A 24,032-nucleotide genomic window follows, 5' to 3' on the forward strand; every position below is an offset into this window, starting at 1 on the left:
GAAATTAATTCAGTGATCTGGTAACTTCTAAGTTGGGGAATAGAATAACAGTCTTTTTTTTTTTTTTTTTTGGTTCTGTTTTTATTTTCTTACAAAATCCCCTTTAACTGTATATTAAAATGGTGTCTTTGAAACACTGGTAAGAACCAGTGTTTCAAAGACACCATTTTAATATACAGTTAAAGTTTAGTTAATGTTCGTATGAGTTTAGCTCCCCAGAAAAGGCTGGGCAGTGGAAAATGCGGGGGATGGGGACTAAGAGGTGGGCCGGCCGCAAGGGCTGACGGGCTGAAAGATGGGCCTGGTCTGGGGTGAGAAGCGGGAGTGAGGGTGCCATTACCTCTTGGTGCTGCAGGCATCTGGGCAAGTCGGGCATTTCTCACACGTCTCCCCAAAAGCTCCTGGCTCTGTGCACTGGCATTGCCCACAGACACAGTGCCCACGGTCGCTGCAGATCTGGCCATCCTTGGCCAAGCACGTGCTAATGTCTGTTGAGCAGTTACAGTTGTCCCCAATGTAACCTGCGTGGCACTTGCATTCTCCACAGTGACACTCGCCGTGGCCTAAAGGGACACACACAGCACATCAGCGCCTGCCTGCATGAACACATAACCAACCACCCAGCGTCTGCCTTGCACCAAGACAATGGGGAGCCAATACAACTGTGCCCTCCAACTCTGTTTGGGCAGACAGAGAGGGCCTAGAGCCCACATGCTTGCATAGCAGGGGGCCGGGCAGCTTGTGTGGCCCAGCTAGGTCTGGGGCGGTGCTCTATGTTGGTCCAGAATTTGACCAAGTAACACCACAGGACCATGACCCCAGAGAGCTTCTTCCTGTCTCAGTTGTCATGTGAAGAATGGCCACCAAATATGTCCGCTTCCAAATCCCCAGAGTAAATGTTACCTCCTGCAGATATGACTAGGTGAAGGATTTTGAAATGGGAGGTTCTCCTAGGTTCTCCAGGTGGGCCCCAATGCCATCACAAGGGTCCCTAGAGGACGAAGACAGAGGGAGACTGGACCACAGTGGTGATGGGACAACAGAAGCAAGATGCTAGCTCCTGCCTTTGAAGATGGAGGAAGAGGCCACAGAGCCAAAGAATGTGAGGAATGCAGCTCTAGAAGCTGGAGACGGCAAGGACATGGATCCTCCCGAGAGCCTCAGAGGGAGTATGGCCCAGTCAGCCCGCTGACTTTAGCCCAGACCTCCAGAATTCAAGAGAATAAATCCATGTTGTTAAAGGCCACTAACTCTGTGGTAATTTATTACAGCCACGGCATGCAGTGATGCTGAATTCTGGCTCCGGCCTCAGAGCCGTAGCCCCGAGTGGGATGATTCGGGCACAGGTGCCAAGGTCAGCAGTGGCTAATTGAACAGCACTCACTATATACACATCAGGCTTTGCAGCATAAACTTGAGCAGTTTCTACAACGGGGCCATGTGGCAGGGACTGTTCCCTCCCTCACATCACAGCTGCCGCAGATGAGACACAGAGATGAAGCTGCTTGTTGAAGATCACCTGCCTGTGGTGGAGTCAGGACTCACACCAGGGAGTCTAAACCCCAGCACCCACTGCCTCTCTGGAGGAAAGACAGCAGAGTAGGCCCTAAGCAGGTGGACAACCAGTGGAAGATTGCCCTGCTCTCCTTTGTAGGAGGGCGAGGGGCTGGGCATGCCCCTTGCAGGCGTCAAGGGCAGAGGCTCACTGGGCTCAGAGGACAAGTGTCAGCGTGAGTGAATGTGTCGCTCAGGGAAAAAAAAGCATGGAGAGCGCCATCTTCCAAGAGCGCCAAAAGCCTGACAATGGATTCTCGATCCTCTGCACTAACAGAGGCAGAAAGCAGCGCTACGGCACTTAACTTTACAAAATTTCCCTTACACTATTATGACAGCATGCTTTCCTTCCTGATGACATTTTGCTAAGGCTAAGACTAAAAGAACCAAGAATTGGGGCGCCTGGGTGGCTCAGTAGGTTAAGCGTCCTACTTTGGCTCAGATCATGATCTCATAGTTCGCGGGTTTGAGCCCCATGTTGGGCTTTGTGCTGACAGCTCAGAGTCTGGAGCCTGCTTCAGATTCTGTCTCTCTCTCTCTCTCTCTCTCTCTCTCTCTGCTCCTCCCCCACTCACGCTCTGTCTCTCTCTCTCTCTCAAAAATAAACAAACATTAAAAGTAAATTAAAAAAATGAACCAAGAATCTGTATCATTGCGCAGCCAGTTACATACTAGCAGGAGACTGCAGCAGTGGGCGATGGGCATCAGACAGGTGGAGGCCTTGCATTTTACTCCCACACCTGAGCCAGTTATCCCAGTAGCTGGATCCCAGCACCTTCTGTGAGACCGCCAATGAATGTGACCCACAATTTAGTTCAGGACCTAACTCCAGAGAGCTTCTTCACCGGCCACTTACTTCCTGCCCACCCCCCCTCTCCTGCTCTGTCGGCTCCGTGGTGCCTAGAATCTGCAGGCAGGAGGGAGGCCATCTAGAGCGACCAAGTCTCCCAACCTTCCCGGGGCCAGACAGCCTCTCTGTTTGCACCGAGGCTCAGAGCCTCAGCAGATACTGCGCCGGGCGAGAGCCCCCTCCCATTGCCTGCGCAGTGCCGAGGCATATGGCAACCCTCTGGGAAAGGTGAGGAAAGCCAGCAGGAGGCTGGGTGCAGTCTAACTGCCTAGGAGCTGGCATGTGAAGGTGAGGTACAGGAGAGGGCAGCACACCTACTCAAGGGTTACACAAGGTGGGGGCAGGGGGCTGGAGGGCACTGGCAGCAGAGTGCACGGCTCCCACGGGAGGGCGGCTGCAGACCCCTCCTCTAGCCCGGTCTGTGAACAGTGCAGGTTTCAAGGCTTGGCAGGCAGGAAGCCACCCCCCACAGGAAGCCTTCCCGAATGAAATGGATCCAATCTGCACAGCCCCTTCACTCTCCAGCCTCAGGGGCCACACTGGTCAAGAGCCTGTTTCAAATTAAAAATGGGTCACTGTCGAGGGTAATTCCACCCCCCCCACCACCATTTTATTATGAAAGTTTCCAAACCTGCAGCCAAGTTGAAAGGATTGTACAGTGAACATCCATATGCTTGCCACCCACACTCCACCGTTAGTGTGTTACCTGCTGCTCTATCGCACATCCACCCCACCCCCTCCACTGGTCAGTGCAGTTTCCAAAACGCGTTTCCAAGTGAGCTGCAGATATGAGTGCACTTCTGGGGAAGGTTTCGAACATAGCTCTGGCACTCCCCAGCAGCTTGTATGCCACACTTCCCATAAAGCATGGTCAGTGCCGTATTTTCAAGCAGAACGACAGTACCTGGGTCAGAGGGACTGCTTTGCTGGAGACAGCGGGTGCTGTTTTTCTCCCTGCTCTAATTGTGTGTGGCAGCAACATAACATTAGCCAATAACAACCTGACACCGTATTCCAACGTGCCAACATTCTGGAGAAGAGGCAGGATATCATTTGGTTGAAGAGTTGGGTTTCAGGTGAAGTGTGTGTGTGCTGAAGGAAGAACTTGCTCCCCATGGTGACTGGGCATCGAAGTGACAGAACCTGCTTGCTGAGAAGGCACCTGCTTGAGCCAAGTTCAAGCTCTGTGCTCTCCGCCATGACGCCAGATCAGCAACGAGCCTGGCTATGTTGGATACATCTGACACCACACAGGCCCGAGAGCCCCCAAACCCAGCCAGAGGTCAAAGGAGTTGAGTGCGTCCCAGATCTAGGGCTCAGGCAGAGAAAGTTAGGGGTCAAGGGCAGGAGAGGGACAGGACTCCCCACCAGAGACATGAGCCATTCCAGAAAGCCTCCCACGACACCTGAGCAGTGAGGACATGACAAGAAACAATGTGTAAGATAAAGTAGACAGAGCACAGACAGCCCCTGCCCACTTAAGTGGGGTGAGCAAGCAGCTGGGTGCTGAGGGGCTGTGGGACATCAGGAAATCCTTATCCATGTGGCTTTTGGCCTCAGAAATTTGACAATTCCAAAGTCAAGTCCCAGCAAGTCAAAGCAGGGCAGCCTCCGGGTCTGGTGAAATGGCGGCGACCTCTCAAAGGCTTGTCCTCACTGGCTCCCTGGCTCCCTTGCCGGCCCCAGTTTGTCCGGCGGTTCTTCCACTCTCAAAGACAGCTTGAAGCAGCTATGGCAAAGATGTGGCCTGTGCTCTCATGTCCTCCTCCCCATCCATGGCACATCACGCCATCTGATCACGGGAGCCTTGGCTTGGTCTCAGGATCCCCCTCAACACAGTACTCCAAGCAGGTTCTACCAACTAGGGGGACTGGCACAGAAGACACAACCATTTGCCATCTTGGTTTAAAGCTTTCAAGCCTCCTTGAGAAAGCATGACCCATACAGGTTTTCAAAAACTGGGTCAGTATGGTTACACTTTACCCTGATCCAAATGTCTCAGATCCTGTAGTTGGGCCTCAACCTGTATGCACGGAGGTTCCCCACATCTTGTGGTCGGCCCTTAGTCTCTCCCAATGCCCTAGCAGGAACACGTTATTAAAATAACAAGGGTCATTTGGCCCTGTCCCAAGGATCAATAACCTACCAATCACCAGTAAAACTAAATGGGGGACTGGGGACATTATCCTGGTTAACAACACCCAGGGGGCCTTAAGCAAGGACTCTTCGGCAAAACACAGCTCCTTTATAATGCTACCCCCAACACCTTGGCAGAGTAAGTCGAATTTAATGATGCCTGTTTAATACCGTGCAGACATAAAAATATTTTCATTGCACATAGGTAGGGATACTGAAAGGCATGCGAAAGCACTTTGTAAGCTGTGACTTGCTACATGTGCAAGTTATTAATAGTACTACCTTTGTTAGAATGATTGATAGCTAAATGGACAGGAAGTTGTAAATGTGTCTATTTATACAGAATTTCAGCTCTACAGAATTCAACAGCTTTCCATCAGCAAAACAGTGCTTGTGTGGGCTGTGGGCCAAGACGTGGCCCCATGCCTCCCTTTATAAAATAGAATATCGGCGATTTAGGGGGAGGGGAGCCCTTAACGCAGGCTGGGAAGGAGATGCCAGGGACAAGCGGGGGAGAACCAGTGGTTTGGAAGCCCAAAGAGACATGATCGGAAGCCCGAGCAAGCGCAAAAAGAGATCAGGAAGTGCAAATCCCAGGTGGCTACTGTGGATTTGCCACAATCTGGAGGGGTGAGGGCAGAATCCAGGGGGCAGTGAGGTGGCTGCAAGCAGGCAGCTCCCACAAGTGGTCTGGAAGTGTGGGAAGAGATGGGGAGGAAGGCAGACAGGATATTCTGAAGATGGGGTATATTTGTGCCTTCTTCTGACTGCAGACAAAGATTCAGAAGAGAAATGGTTTGGGAGGAAACGGAGAGATGGAGGGAATGGCACGCTCTAAAGAGAAGAGATTACAGCAGAGAAAGAGGCAGAGAGAAAGAGAGGGGACACGCTGAGGGGTGAGGACTGTGGCCAGAGTGCGATGTGCAAGTTTCCAGCTCCAGCCATGTTGAGAGAGGCTGAGAGGCTGCACGGAGCCAAGTTCAAGTATGTCCTCCACCATTCACTATGTCACCATGGGCAAGTCCCTAAACCTGTCTGATGATCTGTTTCCTCATCTGTCAACGAGGACAAATGCCCTCCTCGTAGAAATGTTGTCAAGAAATACGGTGCTATTGCAGGTAAAGCCCTCACTCAGCATCTGGTGCGTGGGGGCGCCCAGGAAACGGGCTAGAATTGCTATGAACCGCCACTGGAGCTGAGCAACAAGGCGCTTGGAGACCGATGCATTGGACAACTGTCTCAGGGAGATGCAGGGATGGTGGGGCCTGAGGGAGAGGGGGGAGCGTGAGGCAGGTCCCAAGGTCTTTGAGGAATGCAGGGATGGCCAGGATGTCAGTAAGGGGGGAGGGAGGGGAGAAAAGTCAAGGTGCACAACTCAAAGGAGGGGAGGGTGTGGGAGCAGGTGGAAAGCAAACATCCAAGGGGTCCTGAGGAGCTGGAAGAGTGCCGACCAGGAGGGGCCAGACTCCCAGGCTCCCCCAACTTCCCTCAGGGACCACCAGGAAAGAGAAGGGAGGGGGGGATTTCTGCACAGGCCCAGGATGAAGAGCAGCCTGTTTACCACGGAACATGGGTGGTGGAGAACAGGGTGGGGACACAACATTGGGAAAATGAGGCAGTGGTGCGTGGTGAACATGTGGCTTCCAGAATCACAGTGCCTGAGCTGGCCTCCTCAATCTGCCACTTACCAGCAGTTACTAACGTCTAACCCATCTGTATCTTGGTTTCTTCATTTTTTTTTAATGTTTATTTACTTTTGAGAGAGACAGACACACAATGTGAGTGGGTTAGGGGCAGAGAGAGAAGGGGTCACAGACTCTGAAGCAGGCTCCAGGCTCTGAGCTGTCAGCACAGAGCCTGACACGGGGCTCCAACTCACGAGCTGTGAGATCATGACCTGAGCCGAAGTCGGACGCTCAACCGACTGAACCACCCAGGAGCCCCAGTTTCTTCATTTTTAAATGGGGCTCATACGGGACACCTGGGCGGCTCAGTCGGTTAAGCATCTGACTTTGGCTCCAGTCATGATCTCACAGTCTGTGAGTTCGAGCCCCACATCAGGCTCTGTGCTGACAGCTCGGAGCCTGGAGCCTGGAGCCTGCTTCGGATTCTGTCTTTCCCTCTCTATGTCTCTCTGTCTCTCAAAAATGAATAAATGTTTTTTAAAAAATTGTTTTTTAAATGGGGCTGATACAAATGCCCCCGTCATTGGTTTGCTGTAGGAGTTAATCACTTAACCTGAATAAAGCACTCACTCAGTGTTCGGCATATAGTAAGTGCTCCCTCACTGTTGAGGAAGCTCAGAGTAGATCTCGGAGGATGGGAAGAGAAGTACTTTCTGCGAGGTTGGGTCAAAAGCCGCCAGGGTTAAAATCTCCCATGAGGTTATGTATCCATGTCCAGCCCGAAGCGAGCACACCCAGGACCTGGTGCAGCTGTTCTGAGGCCTCCAGAGCCTCGGTGGGAAGGCTGATACCACAAAGGCACTTGAGGCCCTGTGGGGACGCTCCCTGAGGCATGTCAGGCAGCACATAAGCGGTCCAGGAGGGAAGCCACCGCTCGCCCTCACCCCCAAGCTGGACTTGGACTCAGGGCCTGCAGAGGACCCAGATGGCCATGGGGTGACCTCGGAGGAGATGCCTGAGGGCAGTGGGGCAGGCCTGAGATGGGCAGAACCGAGAAGTGATTCTCTTCTCCCCATTCTCACCCAGCACAGGAGCAAGGGGTCACAACCAGGCAGACGTCAGACCCTTAGGGCACAAGCCAACTCTCCACAGCTGGTCCCCAAATAGTTTCCATCCAGCTCCGGAACACACTGTGGCTTCCTTCAGCAGCGGCTTCAGGCCCCTCCAGGAGTCCCAAGTCCGGTCCTAGCTCCCAGAAGGCCGGGGAGGGGAAGGAGGACTAAGCCCAGTTCCTGAGACAGGAAGGGCGCTTCCCTCCTCTTTCTCACGGTCCTGCCTCCCTCCCTCCCTCTCCCCACAGTCAGTGTCCCTCCCTCACACAAGCAGTTCCCTTCCTCTCACCTTCCTAGTTTCCTCTCCTCACAGACCCTGCACCCCTTCTCTCAGGGCTCTGCGTCTGCTCCCCAGTCTCCCCTCCTCTCATAAGAGGCAGCCCTGTAAATAGGAAGTGGTGAAGAGGAAAGAAAAAGAAGGGGCGTGTTCTGAAAATCTCTGCTCATTCGGGTGGCTACTGTGTCACCAAAGTCGGGTCTTGAATTCTCCAACAATTGGCTTAAAAAGAGCAGGAGGCCAACTCAGAACGTTACGTGCCTCCAGTCACCCCTGTCTGTGAGACTCGCGGCCCTGAGGGCTGCCAAGCCAGGGCACCAGGGCAACCAGGGTCAGAGGCCACCGTTCTGCCTCCTTTGACATCAGGGGGGGTGTTTGGAGTCCCCATTCGGAGCCTGTGGACACACAGCAGAGGGCCCTTGGCACACGTCCTGGCACAAACACAAATCGAGGAGAACAAAACCAGACACGGGCTCACCTCTCTGTGGCCAAACACATATGCAGGCTTCCAAAGGGCATGGCCTCTCTGTGTGGGGCTCCTGGGCAGGAAGGGGAAATCCCTCATAGGAAGTACTCTTCCTGGTTCGCTGCTGACAAGCAGGTTAGAGTTACATAACAGGCCCTCGTGTCCTCACAGGCCCTGCTCCGCCTGTGCTGCCTGCTATCCTCAGGGTGTCTCTGAGCCTGGTCCCATGGGAATGTGCCCCTCCCGTATCTTATCTTTCCCTTCTGTACACTGACTTGGTTCTAGAAAAAGTAAAGAAAGGAGATTTGGGATCTTAGCCTGGCTCCAGGCACTTTAGCAACAACTAAATAAACCTCCAGGGGCAAGAGAGATGTCGTTCTTGACAAGTGTACCTTTGCTCCACAGGCTTTCTGAGGCTGTAAACACAGCATTCTCCTGCCAAGGACCGTCGCTGACTGGAGAACTCGCTCTGCAAGGGCCGCTCCCCAACAAAGAAGCATAGCACTGCCCCGCCCCACACCAAGCCTGGACCTCAGCTCTCTCTGTCCTATCCTTGTCACTCTACTTGAAATGCCTCAGAAAAGCTCAGTTTGGGGACATCCTTTTTCAGCGGAGCTGCTGTGCAATCTCAGCTACCTACCTGCTATCTCGGGGCAGTGGTCCGGTTTTCTTGTCAATGAAAGAGGGATACTGCCTTGTCCCCCGTACAGGATTGGGAAAATTCTTTGTAATGTGCAATAGAGAATGTGTGGTGTACTGCCTCCAAGAGATTTTTAATTTCACTGGGACATCAAGCCACTTTTAAAATCTCTTCACCTAGAGAAACTTCATGGAATACTTACAACAGACTAGGCATTGTTCGAAGCCCTTTACATGGATTATTTCATTAGTCCCCCCCGCCCCCCCCCCCCGCGCTGATAACCCTGTGCCATGGTACAAGCACCACCCTAATTTTCCCAGAGCTGGCAAATGAGGCACAGAGAGGCCAAACGAGGCCAAGTAATTTATCCAAAGCTGCACAGCAAGCAGGTGTCAGGGCAAGGATCTAAACCACACTTGTTTGACTCTGGAGCCCATATTCCTAACCACTGCACACACTGCTTCTGCAGTATCATCCAGTCATGATTACGTGATAACAATTAAAATAGCATATGGGATATGGGGAACCTGGGTGGCTCAGTAGTTTAAGCGTCCTACTTTGGCTCAGGTCATGATCTCATAGTTCGTGCGTTTGAGCCCCATGTTGGGCTCTGTGCTGACAGCTCAGAGCCTGGAGCCTGAGCTTCGGATTCTGTGTCTCCCTCTCTCTCTGCCCCTTCCCGGCTCATGCTGTCTCTCTCTGGCTCTCAAAAAAATTTTTTTTTAATTTTAAAAAATAACATATGGGATAAATGTTCAAAGAGCCCAGGATGTGGTACAGTTAAAAATGTGCAACACAGCCATCCACAAGACTTGCTCTTTTAACCACTGATCCTTCAAGTACTCTTGGCCTCTTCTGTAAAGCAAGGGTGGTAGATCAGGTGGGCTCTCCAGTTCCTCCACAACCATCATAACGCTGCTTAAGGTCAGGGCACAGAGAAATGTGGAGAGCCCGATGTGGGCTTCAGGCTCAGCTGTGGGTTTCAGAATAGTAGAGGAGAGAAGGCATTTGGGATGCAATAAAGCAGCACAAGCTCACACGTGACGATGAATAGGGTGGGCAGCTGGGAAGGGAAGTATTTGAAGAGGAGAGGTTTTGGGGAGCCTGGGTGGCTCAGTCAGTTGAGCGGCCGACTTCGGCTCAGGTCATGATCTCGCGGTCTGTGAGTTCGAGCCCCGCGTCGGGCTCTGTGCTGACAGCTCAGAGCCTGGAGCCTGTTTCAGATTCTGTGTCTCCCTCTCTCTGACCCTCCCCTGTTCATGCTCTGTCTCTCCCTGTCTCAAAAATAAATAAAACGTTAAGAAAAAATTTAAAAAAAAAATGAAGAGGAGAGGTTTTGGGGAGCCTGGGTGGCTCAGTCAGTTGAGCATCAAGACTTTAGCTCAGGTCATGATCTCTCTGTTCCCGAGTTTGAGCCCTCCGTTGGGCTCTGTGCTGATAGCTCAGAGCCTGGAGCCTATTTTGGGTTCTGTGTCTCCCTCTCTCCCTCTCTCTCTCTCTGCTCCTCCTCTGCTCATGTTCTGTCTCTCTCAAAAATAAATAAAGATTAAAAAAAGAAAAGAAAAAAGGAGAGGTCTACTAGGATGGGAAGAGAGGGTGTAGAAATAGATACAGGCCTATTGCATGTACATATATATGAATGAACAGACAAGTAGATGGTAAAAGGGAGGGAAGGAAGGAGATTATGGAGGAAGGAGGCCTGAGCATTAGACTAAGGAGTTTGAATTTATCCCTTAGGCCCTAAATGGCCTGACAATAGACTCCTATTACTTGAGGTAAGCCACAAGCCTCACCTGGATGCCACAGCATCCTCCTGGCTGCCTTCCCATTCTATGGTCTGTCTCCCCCCCAAGTCAGTTTCCACCTGGGCTCCACAGCGTTTCTCTAAAATATAAACTACGTGATGATGCTCTTGCATAAAGCCCTTCCATGGCTTCTCATCACCTACAGCATAGCTTCTACATCTCTACTTTGTGGTGCAACATCCCAGGCTACCCCGTGAGTCTCTTCAGCCGTCCCTGCTTTCCAAGGCATCCCGGGTTCTGGCCATCCCCACATACGTGCAGCCTCTATGAGGTGCTGAACATCAGCATGTTTTGGTTTTGCAACGATCACCTTGCGGTGTGGAGAACAGATAGACCAGGATGGTGGTCAAGGAGTTGAATTTCAAAGAAATAAGAGGTCAGTGGACGACCTGGTAGCATATGGGATGTAGGCATTGAGGAAAAGGTGGGAAAAGGATGACTCCTAGGTTTTTGGATTATGCAAACAGATCAAAGGAGAGATAAGGAGAATCAGAAGAGAACCACGGCTGGGAGGAAGATCATGAGATCACTTTGAGCCATCTTGAGGCTGAGGTGCACTGAAGACACCCACTGGAGATGTCAAGAAGGCAAATGGTGGAGGGAGCTCAGCAGCAGGTCTGAGCAATGGAAGGTGTGGGTGTGATGAGATTCTCAAGAGAGAGTGTTGGGAAGGGACATCCAGGCTATGCCTTGGACAAGTGGACAAGCCAGCATTGAGTGGTTTGCTAGAGGTGAAGGATCCCGCAAAGGAGACGCCAAAGGAGATGGCCAAAGGCTGAACGTGGGAAGAGAGGAGTTCAAGGTGGGGGTGGTCAACAGTGTCAACTGTTCCAGAAAAGTCAAGGGCTAAAAAAAAGTCTATGAGATGTAGCAGCACAAGGCCATTAAGGATCTGGGAAGACCTATTCTGAATCCAAACTGGACTGAGGTTAAGGCTGACTGGGTGGAGACAAATGTTGTCAGAAATATAGCTGTGAATACGGAGGAAAGAAGGGGACAGTGAATGGGTAGGAGGCTGAAGGTTTCTCTTTCTCTATTTTTTTCTAGAACAAAGGGACCTGAGCATGCTCAAAAGCTGATGGGAGGCTTAGTTAAGAGGAAAGCTTAGATATAAAATCACTTATCACACAGATATATCTGTTTGTTTACTTGTTTGCTTCAACCCATTAGTCAGCAAACCCAAACAAAATCAAAGATGGCATTTTATTTTTCTTTGTCCAATGCCTAGAATCGTCAGGCCCACAGTGGATGCTCAGAACATGGGCTGGAGGCTGAGAATATCATCAGCACAAACCTGAAGCCCTGGAGGAAGATATCCAAATCTGTAAATTAGAAAGGGAACAGAAGCATTATTGAGGCTTATGAACTTAAATAGGATTCTTGAGGTATTTCAAATTCTTAACATGTGCCCAAGAAATCCAGAGACTTAAAATACCATGAGAAAAAAATGGTTAAGAATTCTCTTTCGTTTGGCAGGTCAAGGTTATAGTCCAGCAGCACAAGCTTTGCACCCCGCTATTGCTCTTGCATATTGTTCAGATTTCTCCAGCAAAAAAATGTCCTTCAGACATGTGAACAATGATGCATCGTCAGTCTCAAGGCCAACAGCTCCTCTGTCTTTGGCTTAGTGCTAATGAACCAGCCCTGACAAGGTCAACTGATGGTGCTTCCCAAAAGTCAATGCTCCAACAAGCCTCTCGCCCTTTGCCTTCATCTGCCGAACCATATGTTGCATTCATGTTGTATCTGAGCAGCAAAATATGATGACCACTAAACAAATAGGGTGATGTTGCTTTAAGCTAAGCTTCTCCAAACCTCAACATTACTTTTGGAGATGACAGCACTGGCTAGAAAGCTAAGACTCCACTGTCAAAGGATGTTGGCATCCCAAAGGATGCCTTTGCCTTTCTTGTCCTCACACCTGATTTCTCAATGCTGAGGCCCTGTTGCCGAGCCCCTCAAATTACTATTGCATTTCACATGAGGGCAGCAAAGAAAGGACTTGGTCTCTGGCCCAAGTCTATCGATCGCAGGAGACTAAAGCAATGGACACAAGAGGGCAAAATCTGTGTTCTTTAAGGAACTCATCTTTCCAGTCTCAAAAAAATCTATAAACAGCTAAGCGAGATGAACCACAGTCCTCACAGGACCCTAAGGAATGCTGACTCAGAAAGAAAAACAGAGGGCCTGTGGCCAAAAGAAACCGAGGTTTCTCAGATCAACATCTTCAGTTTGGCTTAACCTGCCCAATCCACCTGGCAGGCACTTCTGGGGGAATGCCAACCACATCCGGAGAGATATAAATTCACTACCCTTGGTCACTGCAACAGGATGGGAGAGTTACTATTTTCAACCTGGAAAACCGTCATGTTGTTGTGGTTGGTTAACAGCTGCCATGTTCCACCCTCAGCTGGCCACTGTTCAGAGCTGGGTGCAGCACTTTCAATGGACAGAGCTGGTTTGGAATGTCACGTGAGTGGGCCACGTTGAAGCTTGGCTGCCAGGAGCCCAGCTAAGCCACAAGATGGCAGGAAGCAGGTGCCCAGAGAAGAGAAGAGCGCTCCCCTAGAGTTAGGGGAGGTGGGCTTTTACTGGGTCAAGGATTTGGGCCAACCATGGGTGGGGAGTGTGGCCAACGTGCCAATCTTCTCGGCCGCAGCCTCCTCCACTTGGGTCAGGTCAGTAACAGCCACATCAATCGCCTGGTAGAGTAACAACAACTTAATGACATCACTCATGTCAAAAGCATTTTATAAATTAGAACAGGCCCACAAAGGTTCATTTAAGGAAAGTGGGTTTAGCATAACCAATAACAACAGCCAGACACCCACTGAATATGAAGGGGAACACTCTGCCTTCCATCAAATAATAGTCAGAAAAGGACAGCTACCTCAGCCTGTCCCCTGGTCCACGTGTGTCCTTCAGCCTGGTCTGCTGTATCTGATATGTCCTTACGTAACCCAGACAAACACTCACTTAGGAAAACAGACACTAAATGTTTCCTAAAATTTTGACCGAAATAAAGAGCACTTATTAGGTAAGACTTGGAAAATGCAGGCTCAATGCTTGGGTGGTGGCAGAGAAAACTGGATTGGTAATTCAGAGATTTGGGAAGGGCCTCAAGCTAATCAAAATAAGTAAAATTTGGTAGAAATGAGGTAACTATTTACTTGCAAGGTTCTCCTGGTCTGAATCTATAACCAAGAATCCCAGCAAGCTTTAGTCCAGGTTCTGAGTCTCAGTTTCCCCAAATGTACACAGTCAAGCGGGTAGTAAAATGTCAACCCACTGTGTGTGACAGATGCTATTAGCAAAGGCACAAGACACAAATAATCCTACTATTAAGTGCTTACTCATTATGAGCGCAAAATACTAACAAATGAGCCTCAGTTTGTTTCCAAGGAAACCACCTCAATATAGTGAAAAGGGCATTAAAATAGATGTTCCTTATATTATTACATTTGCCTATTACTAAAGACCAATGTTGTGTCAAATAACATACCAACATGGGAAGGATATTCCTTTAGCTTAGGAATGGTGGGGTCACCTGATCAAGACATGGTGGTTGTGGGCTGGAGTTATTGGAGGTCCCCTCTTCTGGGTCCCAGGGTGACCAGCAGGTGTCCCAGACAAGGGAAGCCAAAGGTGCAATAGGTCAGACTCACTCAGAGCAGCTTCCAGACACCAGGGAGTATTAGAATCTGGGTGGGGCTCTTAGGTCAGTTTTCATAGAGTCATGGACGCTCATCCCAAAGGAAAACAGGGCTACTCCTTCCAATTCCACCCCACCCCACCAGAGGCACTGAGCAGCGGAGGCCTATAATCAGTATGTCACAGTTTCCAAGTCGAGATCAAACTCAAAGCCAGGGCTCAACACTGAAGAAATGAAACCAATACTGGAGATCATATAGTTCTCAATTTAACTAAGAATGGAAAATTGCCTAATGTGTTATCCTATAATATCAAAAAACTAATGCCACCCAAACCTATACATGACTAAGATCTTATCTTGGGCATTCTCATGGCCTTTCTAGGATTTTCCTTTGCTTTTTAAGTTTCATGATCTCTTTCACAAGCCAAGTGTCATGCCCTTCAGGATCAGTCCTGAAGTTCAAAGGCATGTATAGGTTCTTCACCACAGGGGCTATGCTTGCACATTTCCCTTTCTAACTAGCAAGAGAAGGGCAGTGAGGTAAGATCCAATGCTTAGGATGGTCCATTTTTCAGAATCACTGGTGGACTGTTGCTTAAGATCTTTGCAGAAACAGGATCTGAGCAGGGAGCAAGGGCAGCAAGAAAACTCCACCCAGAGCTGAGCTCAGAGCATGGAACAAGGCAGGTTCTCAACCCAGTCTCCCAATACTCTCTCCCTTGTCTTTCAAGATCTCATAAAGTCGGATGGTCAAGGTAGAAGTGCGAATGACTCATATCCTCATTCCTCAGTCTCAGAAAGTTTCTGAGAAGTGGAAAAGTCTAGGGGCAACAAACATTTAGAAATTAATTCAAGACTGCAAGCAGCCCAGCTGTGACCCTGGCTCAAAGCACAGCCCTGGCAGGTGAACAGTGCTCAGTGAGCTCTTACTGCAGGACACGGAATCAGCCACTCACCTAAAACAAGATGACCCTCAGGCAGAGATCACGGTTTCTGCATCTGCAGCTGCACTAACATCGGGTACTTGCTACGCTCTGGTTTTCCCAAAGAACTCTCTCCAATCACAAGCTGCAAGAAGCTGGCTGACCCTGGGGAGAGCAGCTCAATGCACCTGGTTCATGCACTGTTTTGTGATAGGACTAGGCCCTAAATGTGGGTCCCTTTGTGTCTTTCAAGTGAACTTGGGCAGTATCTGGATACAGATGGAATTCTTACTAAATTCTTGATCATGGAATGAACTTCTGAAACCGACCTGTTCCGATGCTATGAATGTCTCTGATGCTTATCTCTATGCAAGAAGACATGCCTCCAAGAAGGGGTGCACGGGGGAGGTTAGGTAGTGACATTTACTCAAACCCCCAACGTGAGGCAGTGTTCAAGGAGCTTTACGGACATTGTTCTATTTGATGCTCACAACCCTCTGGGGTATTTGACAGATAAGAAAATCTGTCAAAAGCTGTTGGTTACCAGAAGTGGGGTGGGTGGGGAGATGGGTGAAATAGGCGATGGGGATTAAGGAGGGCACTTGTTGTGATGAGCACTGGATGATGTTAGAATTGTTGAATTGCTGTATTGTACACCTGAAACTAATATTACACTGTAATTAGATGGTAACATCTAATTGGAGTTTAAGTAAAAACTTACAAAAAAAAAAAAAAGAAAGAAAAAGAAAGAAAAAATCTGTCAGGGAGGGTAAGTGAAGAGTCCAAGGTCACAGAAGTAGAAAGGGGCAGGGCCGGGTTTAGAATCCAGATTTGAACATGGACTGGTAAATGGAAGTGTCTTTACTAATTAGGGGTATGTCATTCCTTATGATCATAATTATTGAAGAATCCTGTAACAAATTCTGCTCTTAGAGCCACCGTATTCTGAGTGCTCCACAATGGAATAGGACCCTCTCAACTTCCGCTGTCACGTGCATAATTAGGATTTATGTAATAGCAAATAAGGGAAACTGCTATGCAGGACATTCCTGTGGGGGACAAGAGGCCCTTTCTCTAGAAAATGTATATATTTTGCATTTTTATATTTGCAAGTAGCACCCACGTAACCATCAACAAACTAAGAAGAGATTAATATACATGCAAAAACCTGAAGAATTTTCTAGGCTCTCTCACCTGAGGCTCTACAGGGGTAGCAATCCCACCAAGAGGCCCCTTTCTTGGAAAATTAAAGGTGTCAAATCATGGCTCATTCAAAAGGTACTTTTTGAGGCCTCTGTTGTGCAGCCACATTCAACTCGGTTTTATAACAAGCCATTTATGATCTATACAAATTGCAATGCAGTGGCAGAAAGTACCGTGACCACAGACCCAGGAACGGCACTGGGATACTTACCATGAGTGTGAAAATTACATTTCTGAAGAAAACAGGATAAATATGGTGAGAAATAGTGTTATGAACATAGCTGGATAATTGTTGCCAAAGGAGGTGTTTCATTTGGCAAGAATCAAGAAGTCTAGAACCAGGCCTTAATGTCAGAGGTGTTTTTAACTGGAGAGGTTTCACACAGCCTTGTGAAGCCTTCTGGAAGCCATCAGCCCAGCCTCAGCCCCAGCGTTTAGATGCTGGCTCTGGCCACTAAAATGATGCCACCATTGTCACTCTCCCATTTTTTTTATGTTTGAGAGAGAATTGCAGATGTCCCTTAATCTCTAACTGCCTGCCACACATTAAAGAATTTTTATATCTATATAAAAATCTGTATGGAAAAGAAAAACATAAATATACGTATATATGTATGTATAACCTGGCCAAAAAGCCTATTAGAGGAAGAAAAATATTTGAGACCTTACTTAGAGGTACTTTTGGGATCTCACAGTCAGAAGACCTAAAGGGCTCTGTTCAAAATTCCCTATCCTATTTGATTTAAATTTTCTCAATATATGAAACCCAAGAAGTAGGCTGACTATTAATTAGCAAGCTATTCACTGCACCCCAGGGCAGTCATCCAAGGCACAGAGAGTGCTGAAATCTTCCATGTGGAGACTGATTTCAACAGTTTACCACAAAGAAGTAACTCAAGTCCCAGGGCATGCACTGTTTGGGTATAGAAACCAACAAAGAACAACAAAGAACAACAAAGTTTGAGCAATAATCTTTTACTACATTAAAAACAACTAAACAGGGGCGCCTGGGTGGCTCAGTGGGTTAAGCATCTGACTTCGGCTCAGGTCATGATCTCGTGGTTTGTGAGTTCAAGCCCCGCATCGGGCTCTGTGTTGACAGCTTGGAGCCTGAAGCCTGCTTGGGATTCTGGGTCTCTCTTTCTGTTCCTCCCCTGCTCATGCTTTGTCTGTCTGTCTGTCTCTCTCTCAAAAATAAATAAACATTATGTAGCAACGTGGATGGAACTGGAGAGTGTGATGCTAAGTGAAATAAGCCATACAGAGAAAGACAGATACCATATGGTTTCACTCTTATGTGGATCCTGAGAAACTTAACAGAAACCCATGGGGGAGGGGAAGGAAAAAAAAAAAAAAAGAGGTTAGAGTGGGAGAGAGCCAAAGCATAAGAGACTGTTAAAAACTGAGAGCAAACTGAGGGTTGATGGGGGGTGGGAGGGAGGGGAGCGTGGGGGATGGGTATTGAGGAGGGCACCTTTTGGGATGAGCACTGGGTGTTGTATGGAAACCAATTTGACAATAAATTTCATATATTGGAAAAAAAAATAAAACAAACATGTTATTTGGAAAAAAAAATAAATAAACATTAAAAAAAAAAACAAAAACAAAACTAAACAGACCATGTCCTACTTCTTATGTTCCACTGGGGGAGGGACTCTGAAGGGTCAACACTTTACGAGACTCAGAAGAATAGAAACCTCACAGTGGCTCCATAAAGCTCCCTTTGCACACACAGGGACCGTCTGTGGACAGAACCATTCCCTAGGTTATGTTGTCTCTAGAAACCAGAGAGAAACACAACACGCACACAGGGCATTCCTATGACAATGTGTCCCAAAAGTCACCGCTTCCAAACCTTAGTCTGATTTGCTTCACTACCAACTTTTATGCTGAATGACACATTACAAACTTGTACTCTCTTGCATTCCCCCCTCGGTCCTCTCTGGGGGTAGGGCAGACAACGAGACAAGGATAGACAAAAACGCCAGAGAGAAGTGGAAGGAGCTTCTCTAGGATGTCCCCACCGAGCCTGGCCCTGGCTCCCTGCCTGACCCCCCCCCCGTCTGAAGACAGACCACAACCACACGGCCCCTTGCGGGCAGGCTGCAGGGAAAGGGCGGGAAGGACTGTGGGAGAACGCTGAAGTCAGCTGCCCATGAGCCTCTGAGTCAGCACCTTCAAGACCAGAGTGGCTGCTGGGAAACAGACTTCTCTCCCACAAAAACCCCAAATATAACAGCAGTCTAAGAGTTTGAAACCAATGGACACAGTTCCAGGCGGGAGTTCTAAGCTGATCATGGGTGCCAAGGAACTGGGGAACGGAACCCATCACCCACCCAGTCACGGCTGCCTTCCCGAGACAGCAGCAGTGTTCGAGAGACAAGGAAAGATGAGTGGGGTGCTACATGGATGTGCAAGAGTGAGTCCTGCCTGGAGCTGGGCTCAGTTTTAAGTCCTTACCGAATAACCAAACACAACAATGACCTCATTCCAGAAACTGTTTTCCCCAGGAAGACTTGGATGGCTTCACGTTTCAACTTAGTTGTTGCTTTTAAAGTGAACGGGTATAGAGGGTAATTGGGGATGCAATGGAAAGAGACTCAAAATGTTCTAATCAATGAGGTATGAAAGTCATGCAACTTTAAGTACGTCTCAGGATGTATTACCCGAGAAAAGCACAACACAAAATTGTACACAGACACACACATACTAACTTAGAAAAAAAGTTTAGAAGGAAAGACACTGACTAACCTCTCCAAGTATGAGTGAAGGAATTATAAACAATTTATTTAAATTTTTTCTACTCTTCTAAACCTAAGAATTCTCCAGCTATCTGACCAAGCACACAGTTTCACAAAGGATGTACGTTAACCAGTACGGGAGGAAGGAGTTCCTTGTCTGGGTCACCAGATGTTCCAAATTAATCCCAGTGACCAAGACGGATGCAGACAGCAAGGACAGCCAGCACATCTATCGACAGAATTATTTTTCACATTCTCTTTAATGAATGTGTATGGCTTTTCCAACGGGGGTGGAAAACATCCTAAGAAGTTAGTGGCCTGAGGCATCATGCATGTGGGAGCCTTGAGAGCTTCAAGAATCTGCCTCTTCTCTACCCAGGGAGAGTCTCTCAATACTGTAGGATTGTATGGGGTGAAGGGAGGCAGAGAGAAACAGCACCCGGGCAGAATTCTGAAATGCAAGCTTAACTCAGAACTGTGCATTCCGGTGGTTGGACAAAACAGCTGCGTACTCTCTCAACTACATAATACCCCTGCTTCCAAAATGACAAGTTTTCCATGCTGAGGCCACTCACACCTCACCCACACCCGCCCTGCACACCCAGACTCTGCACTGTATGCAAAGAAATGTTAACATCTGTCGGGGGGTGGGGGGAGAGGAGGCATCTACTGCATGCTGGGCCCCTCTCCTAACTAGCACCAGGCCAGGTCCTTCCTCTATGTCTTCTCCTTCAAAGTTCAAAATAATGTAGAAACAAGGGGTTGTGAGCTATTTTAAGACAGGAAACCAGAAGTACAAGACAACCCGTCAGTAGGCTGAGAAACTACGGGGATGGAATTGGCACGTGTCATCTGGCTTAGAAGCCCTTGCTCCCAGGCAATGTGGACACAAGCAGCCTTCTGCATAAAGACATATCAGGGGATTGTTTCTGGCTCCTGAAGGAGGGACAGTTTCATGAGAATGGTTGTGAAAGTTTGAAAAAAGAAAAAATGCTGCTAAAAGCCAGTTACGGACACTGCCAGGCTCCTTGGGGCTTTTATGGTGCTGCTAAAGGGAAGCAAGGTCCATTCTGCCATGCTGGCACTCCTTAGGCAAAGCCTGGTGATTCACAGGGGGAGGCCGGCCCCTTCTGCACATTGGGCAGCGGCTGCAGCGACCAGAGGTGGTGGCACTGACTCATAAAGCAGCCAGTGGTCACTGAGCCCTCCTTTTGTTCCAGGCTGTGCACTGGGTGCTTTATTCACATTCTCTCTCGTTTGCAAGAGCTCTATGCCCAGAGTGACACAAGCAGCAGGTGGTGTTATTGGATTCAGACCCAGGACAGCCTGATCCTAAGCACTTTTCCTGCTAACACAGATAGAACCATGTCGCGAATCCCAGACCCTCATCTCTTTGACAGAGGAAGAGTGGATCCCTGCTGCACGGTCAGCACATCAAATCCTCATTCTTCCACCCGTGACATTTCTCTAGGACATTCACATGCCCTGTTCACAACTTGAATTGCTCCAGAAGGTAGAGGGCATGTGAATGTCCTAGAGAAATGTCACGGGTGGAAGAATGAGGATTTGATGTGCTGACCGTGCAGCAGGGATCCAAATCAAATCCCAGGAGGCCTCACCTGCTAACCCATGTCCAGGCCACCCTCAGCACCTGCTCCTTCCACAGAGGGATGGTCATTCTTCCACAGGGACAGGTCATTTATATGCTCTGGTTTGCTTCCTATGTTTCTGCTTTCTCTTCCCTACTATACTCAAAGTTCCTTTCAAATCAGTACTTCCCAACTGTAAGACCATTTGCAAGGAGGAATCACAGAAACAACAGAATACACTGCAGAAGAAACTAAGATCCTGCCTAAAATTGTTCCACTTACTGTATTTGCAGGCAGCATGGTTTTGGACGGAGTGACCCCTCTGAGACACGATTTTACAGTATCTCATAAGAATGCAACTTCCAGAACGGGAGCTGCCAATTGTAATTTCACTGGAATCCATGGAAAGTCTTATTCTTAGATTGAAAACTTCAAGCGCTCAAACAGGAGACAACAAACACTTGGCTTGGCCATAGTTCATTTAAAAAATTAAAAACCTTCAACTTTTGGTAGTAATGTTTAAAAGCACCTCAACAGTATCATGTGATTGTTTAACAGAAAATAAAAAGTGGACATATTGTTAGGATGTGTTAATGGAAGTGGAATGTCCAGATCACAGAAATGTGCAGCTGAACTCTGGGCCGAGCCCTTGTTATCCAAAATGACAACACACTCGATGCTGAGAAGTGCACTTAATAAACTGCTAGAGTCCTCAGAGGAGGAAGAGCCTTGGTGTCTTTGTGGTAAGAAAAGAGCACAGAGTTGAGGTGCCTGGGTGGCTTGGTCGGTTAAGCGTCTGACTTCGGCTCAGGTCATGATCTCACGGTCCGTGAGTTCGAGCCCCGCGTCGGGCTCTGTGCTGACAGCTCAGAGCCTGGAGCCTGTTTCGGATTCTGTGTCTCCCTCTCTCTCTGCCCCTCCCCTGTTCATGCTCTGTCTCTGTCTCAAAAATAAATAAACGTTAAAAAATTAAAAAAAAAAAAAAAAGAGCACAGAGAAACGTAAAGAAATTTTCAGATGTTTGACAGGCTGACATATGGAAGAGGGGGTCTAGAACATGAACCGGTGAGTAGGAATTACTGAGAAACAATGTTCTGTTCAATCAAAAGAAACTTGCAAACTGTGCCTGTGGGAGGCAGAATGACGGCCCCCAAAGATGCCCACGGCCCAATCCCAGAACCCGTGTCTGTGTTACCTTAAGTGGTAAAAAAGGACTTTGCAAGTTTGATGAAGTCAAGGATCTTAAGATGGGGAGACTCCAGGATTAGCCTTGTAATCACAAGGCTTCTTATAAGAGGGAGGCAGGAATATCAGAGAAAGAGATGCAACAACAAAGCAGAGGTCAGACTCAGAGAAAGATCGGGGTGCCACACTGCTGGTTTTGAAAGTGGAGGAAGGGGCTACAAGCTAAGGAATGCAGACAGCTTCTAGAAGCTGGAACAGGGTGGGGAACCACAACGGAACCGATTCTCCCCTGGAGCTTCTAAAAGGAATGCAGCCCCACAGACACCTGAATTTTAGCTAACTAGTATCCACTGTGGACTTCGGACTTTCAGAACAGTAACAGAATGCATGTGTGTTGTTTTAAGCCACTAAGTCTGTAGAAATTTGTCAGAGCAGCAACAGGCGATGAATGCCATGTCTAACAAGGGAATAACCACTACCGGCCCCAGTGAGCTCCCTGTCTCAGAAGGCAATCCAGAAGAGACTGAACACCTACCCATCAGGAATGCTGTGCAAGAAGGCCTGGATGACTCACAGCACACACTGTGACCCTGAGAGTCCACATGCACTTGGCTGGTCCTTCTCCTGCCATTGTGTTCAACACACTGGTCTCCACCCCAGCCTGGTGGCAGGCAAGGCTTGCCCTCGCCTTCTCCCAGGAGGACAGCAGCAGTTAGTAAAAGGCACACTTTGAGTGAGGGATGTCCCAGTGGTGCCTGGGCCTGGCTCAGCACTACAGTGCTTGCGGGGTGCCTACCTGAGCAGAGGACCCCTCTGTTTCTGGCACAGGAAAAGTTGTCACACTGGCAGAAAGCCCCGTAGATCTTGCCGAACTCGCTCTCGAAGCAGGAGCACTGGTTGCAGCTGCACTCCCCACGCCCGCTGCACAGGGGCTTGCCCTCTGCTTCCCGGCACAGGTTCTGGTATCCACTCTGGCTCTCCCCTTCCTGGCACTCACACCTGGTGCCCAGGTAGCTGGGGTTGCAGTCGCACAGGCCACAGACGTAAGTCCCGTTCCCACTGCATCTGGCGCTGTCGGGCTCCAGCCCTGTGCTGCAGCCGCACCTGCAGCTGTAGGTGACCCCCACCTCCAGGCTGTCCCGGAACCCCACTGGCCGCAGCGTGAACGTGTGCTCCGCGTGCTTGCCTGGACAGCTCCGGGCCTCCGCCGACACCTCGAAGGACGCCTGTGCAGAAAGAAGAGAGGGGATGTGGCGTGGCTAGTCAAGAGCTCTGGGGTATCTGCACCAGCCTCCTAACCCCCCCGGGGACCCAGGGAACTTCCCCCCCACCCCCGTCCCAAGGTCCTTGATGCAGAGCTGCCACTGAGCCCCAAGGAGGAAGAGGCCCCAGGCCACCAAGCGCCCTCACTGTACCGAGGACGAGAACACTCGGGCGCGCCCGTGTTTGACGGGCACGTTATCTTTTCATCTGCACGACCCTGAGGAAACTTCGGGCTTCCACAGAAAGGTAGAGACTCATTCCAGGTCACACAGTTCTTCCTGCATTTCACTTGTATCCTATCCTCTCCCCTGGCCATTGTGGAAGTCACTCAGTCAACAAGTACTTGCTAAGCACGTCTTCCATGCCGGGCACTGAGCTAGTTCTCCCTGACCTCACAGGGCACGGAGGTCCATGGACCCTGGCCGATTGCCTGCCCCTCTGCAGAAAGGTTTCCTTTCCTTCTGGAGAGGGGACGGGATGACCCTGGGTCCCTTCCAGGGTATCTGTCTTCCCACAGGTAACACCTGAAGCCTCGCTCACGCTCGACCCAGGTTCCTCCTCTGGCTGGTCCTCGTAGCTGCGTCTTTCACGATCACGGCCCCAAGGTCGTAAACAAGAGTCATCACAGATGAAACACTCCACACACACGTACAATATTTCTCCTTTTAAACAAAGCATGAAGAGAAGTGCCGCTACCTCCTGAGCTTCTCATGGGTTGCCCTGGAAACAGGCAGCAAGGTGGTTCTAGGTGGCAGACGGTGGTGCACGAAAGATGCCTGTTGGCTGCCCACAGGGCTGCAGTGTGAGGATGACAAGGACACAGCAGCCTGGCTCTCCCAGGGGGCGGAGCCTGGCTCCCCGCCCCCCCCCCCCACCTCCCACCGAGAAAGGAGCCATGTGCGGTAGTCATCCAACACTTGGCTCAGAGCCCAGCACAGGTGGGGTCCGCAGACAGGTAGCTGGCACCCCCTGACCAAACACTACTCTGAAACACTCCTCTCAACGGTGGCA

General features: G+C 49.3%; 1 protein-coding gene across 1 annotated transcript in view; it reads right to left on the bottom strand.

Annotated features, from left to right (window-relative positions):
• Positions 1–24,032, bottom strand: part of ITGB5 (integrin subunit beta 5) — a 120,757-nt gene that overhangs the window by 10,805 nt on the left and 85,920 nt on the right. Inside the window, exons 10-11 of the mRNA XM_042998988.1 lie at positions 22,555–22,984; positions 341–563 (exon numbers count right to left, since the gene is read on the bottom strand). Coding sequence (XP_042854922.1) covers positions 341–563; positions 22,555–22,984 — 653 coding nt within the window. The remainder of the gene's footprint in view (positions 1–340; positions 564–22,554; positions 22,985–24,032) is intronic.

This window comes from Panthera tigris, chromosome C2, assembly GCF_018350195.1.
Source record: "Panthera tigris isolate Pti1 chromosome C2, P.tigris_Pti1_mat1.1, whole genome shotgun sequence".
Taxonomy (NCBI): Eukaryota; Metazoa; Chordata; class Mammalia; order Carnivora; family Felidae; genus Panthera; species Panthera tigris.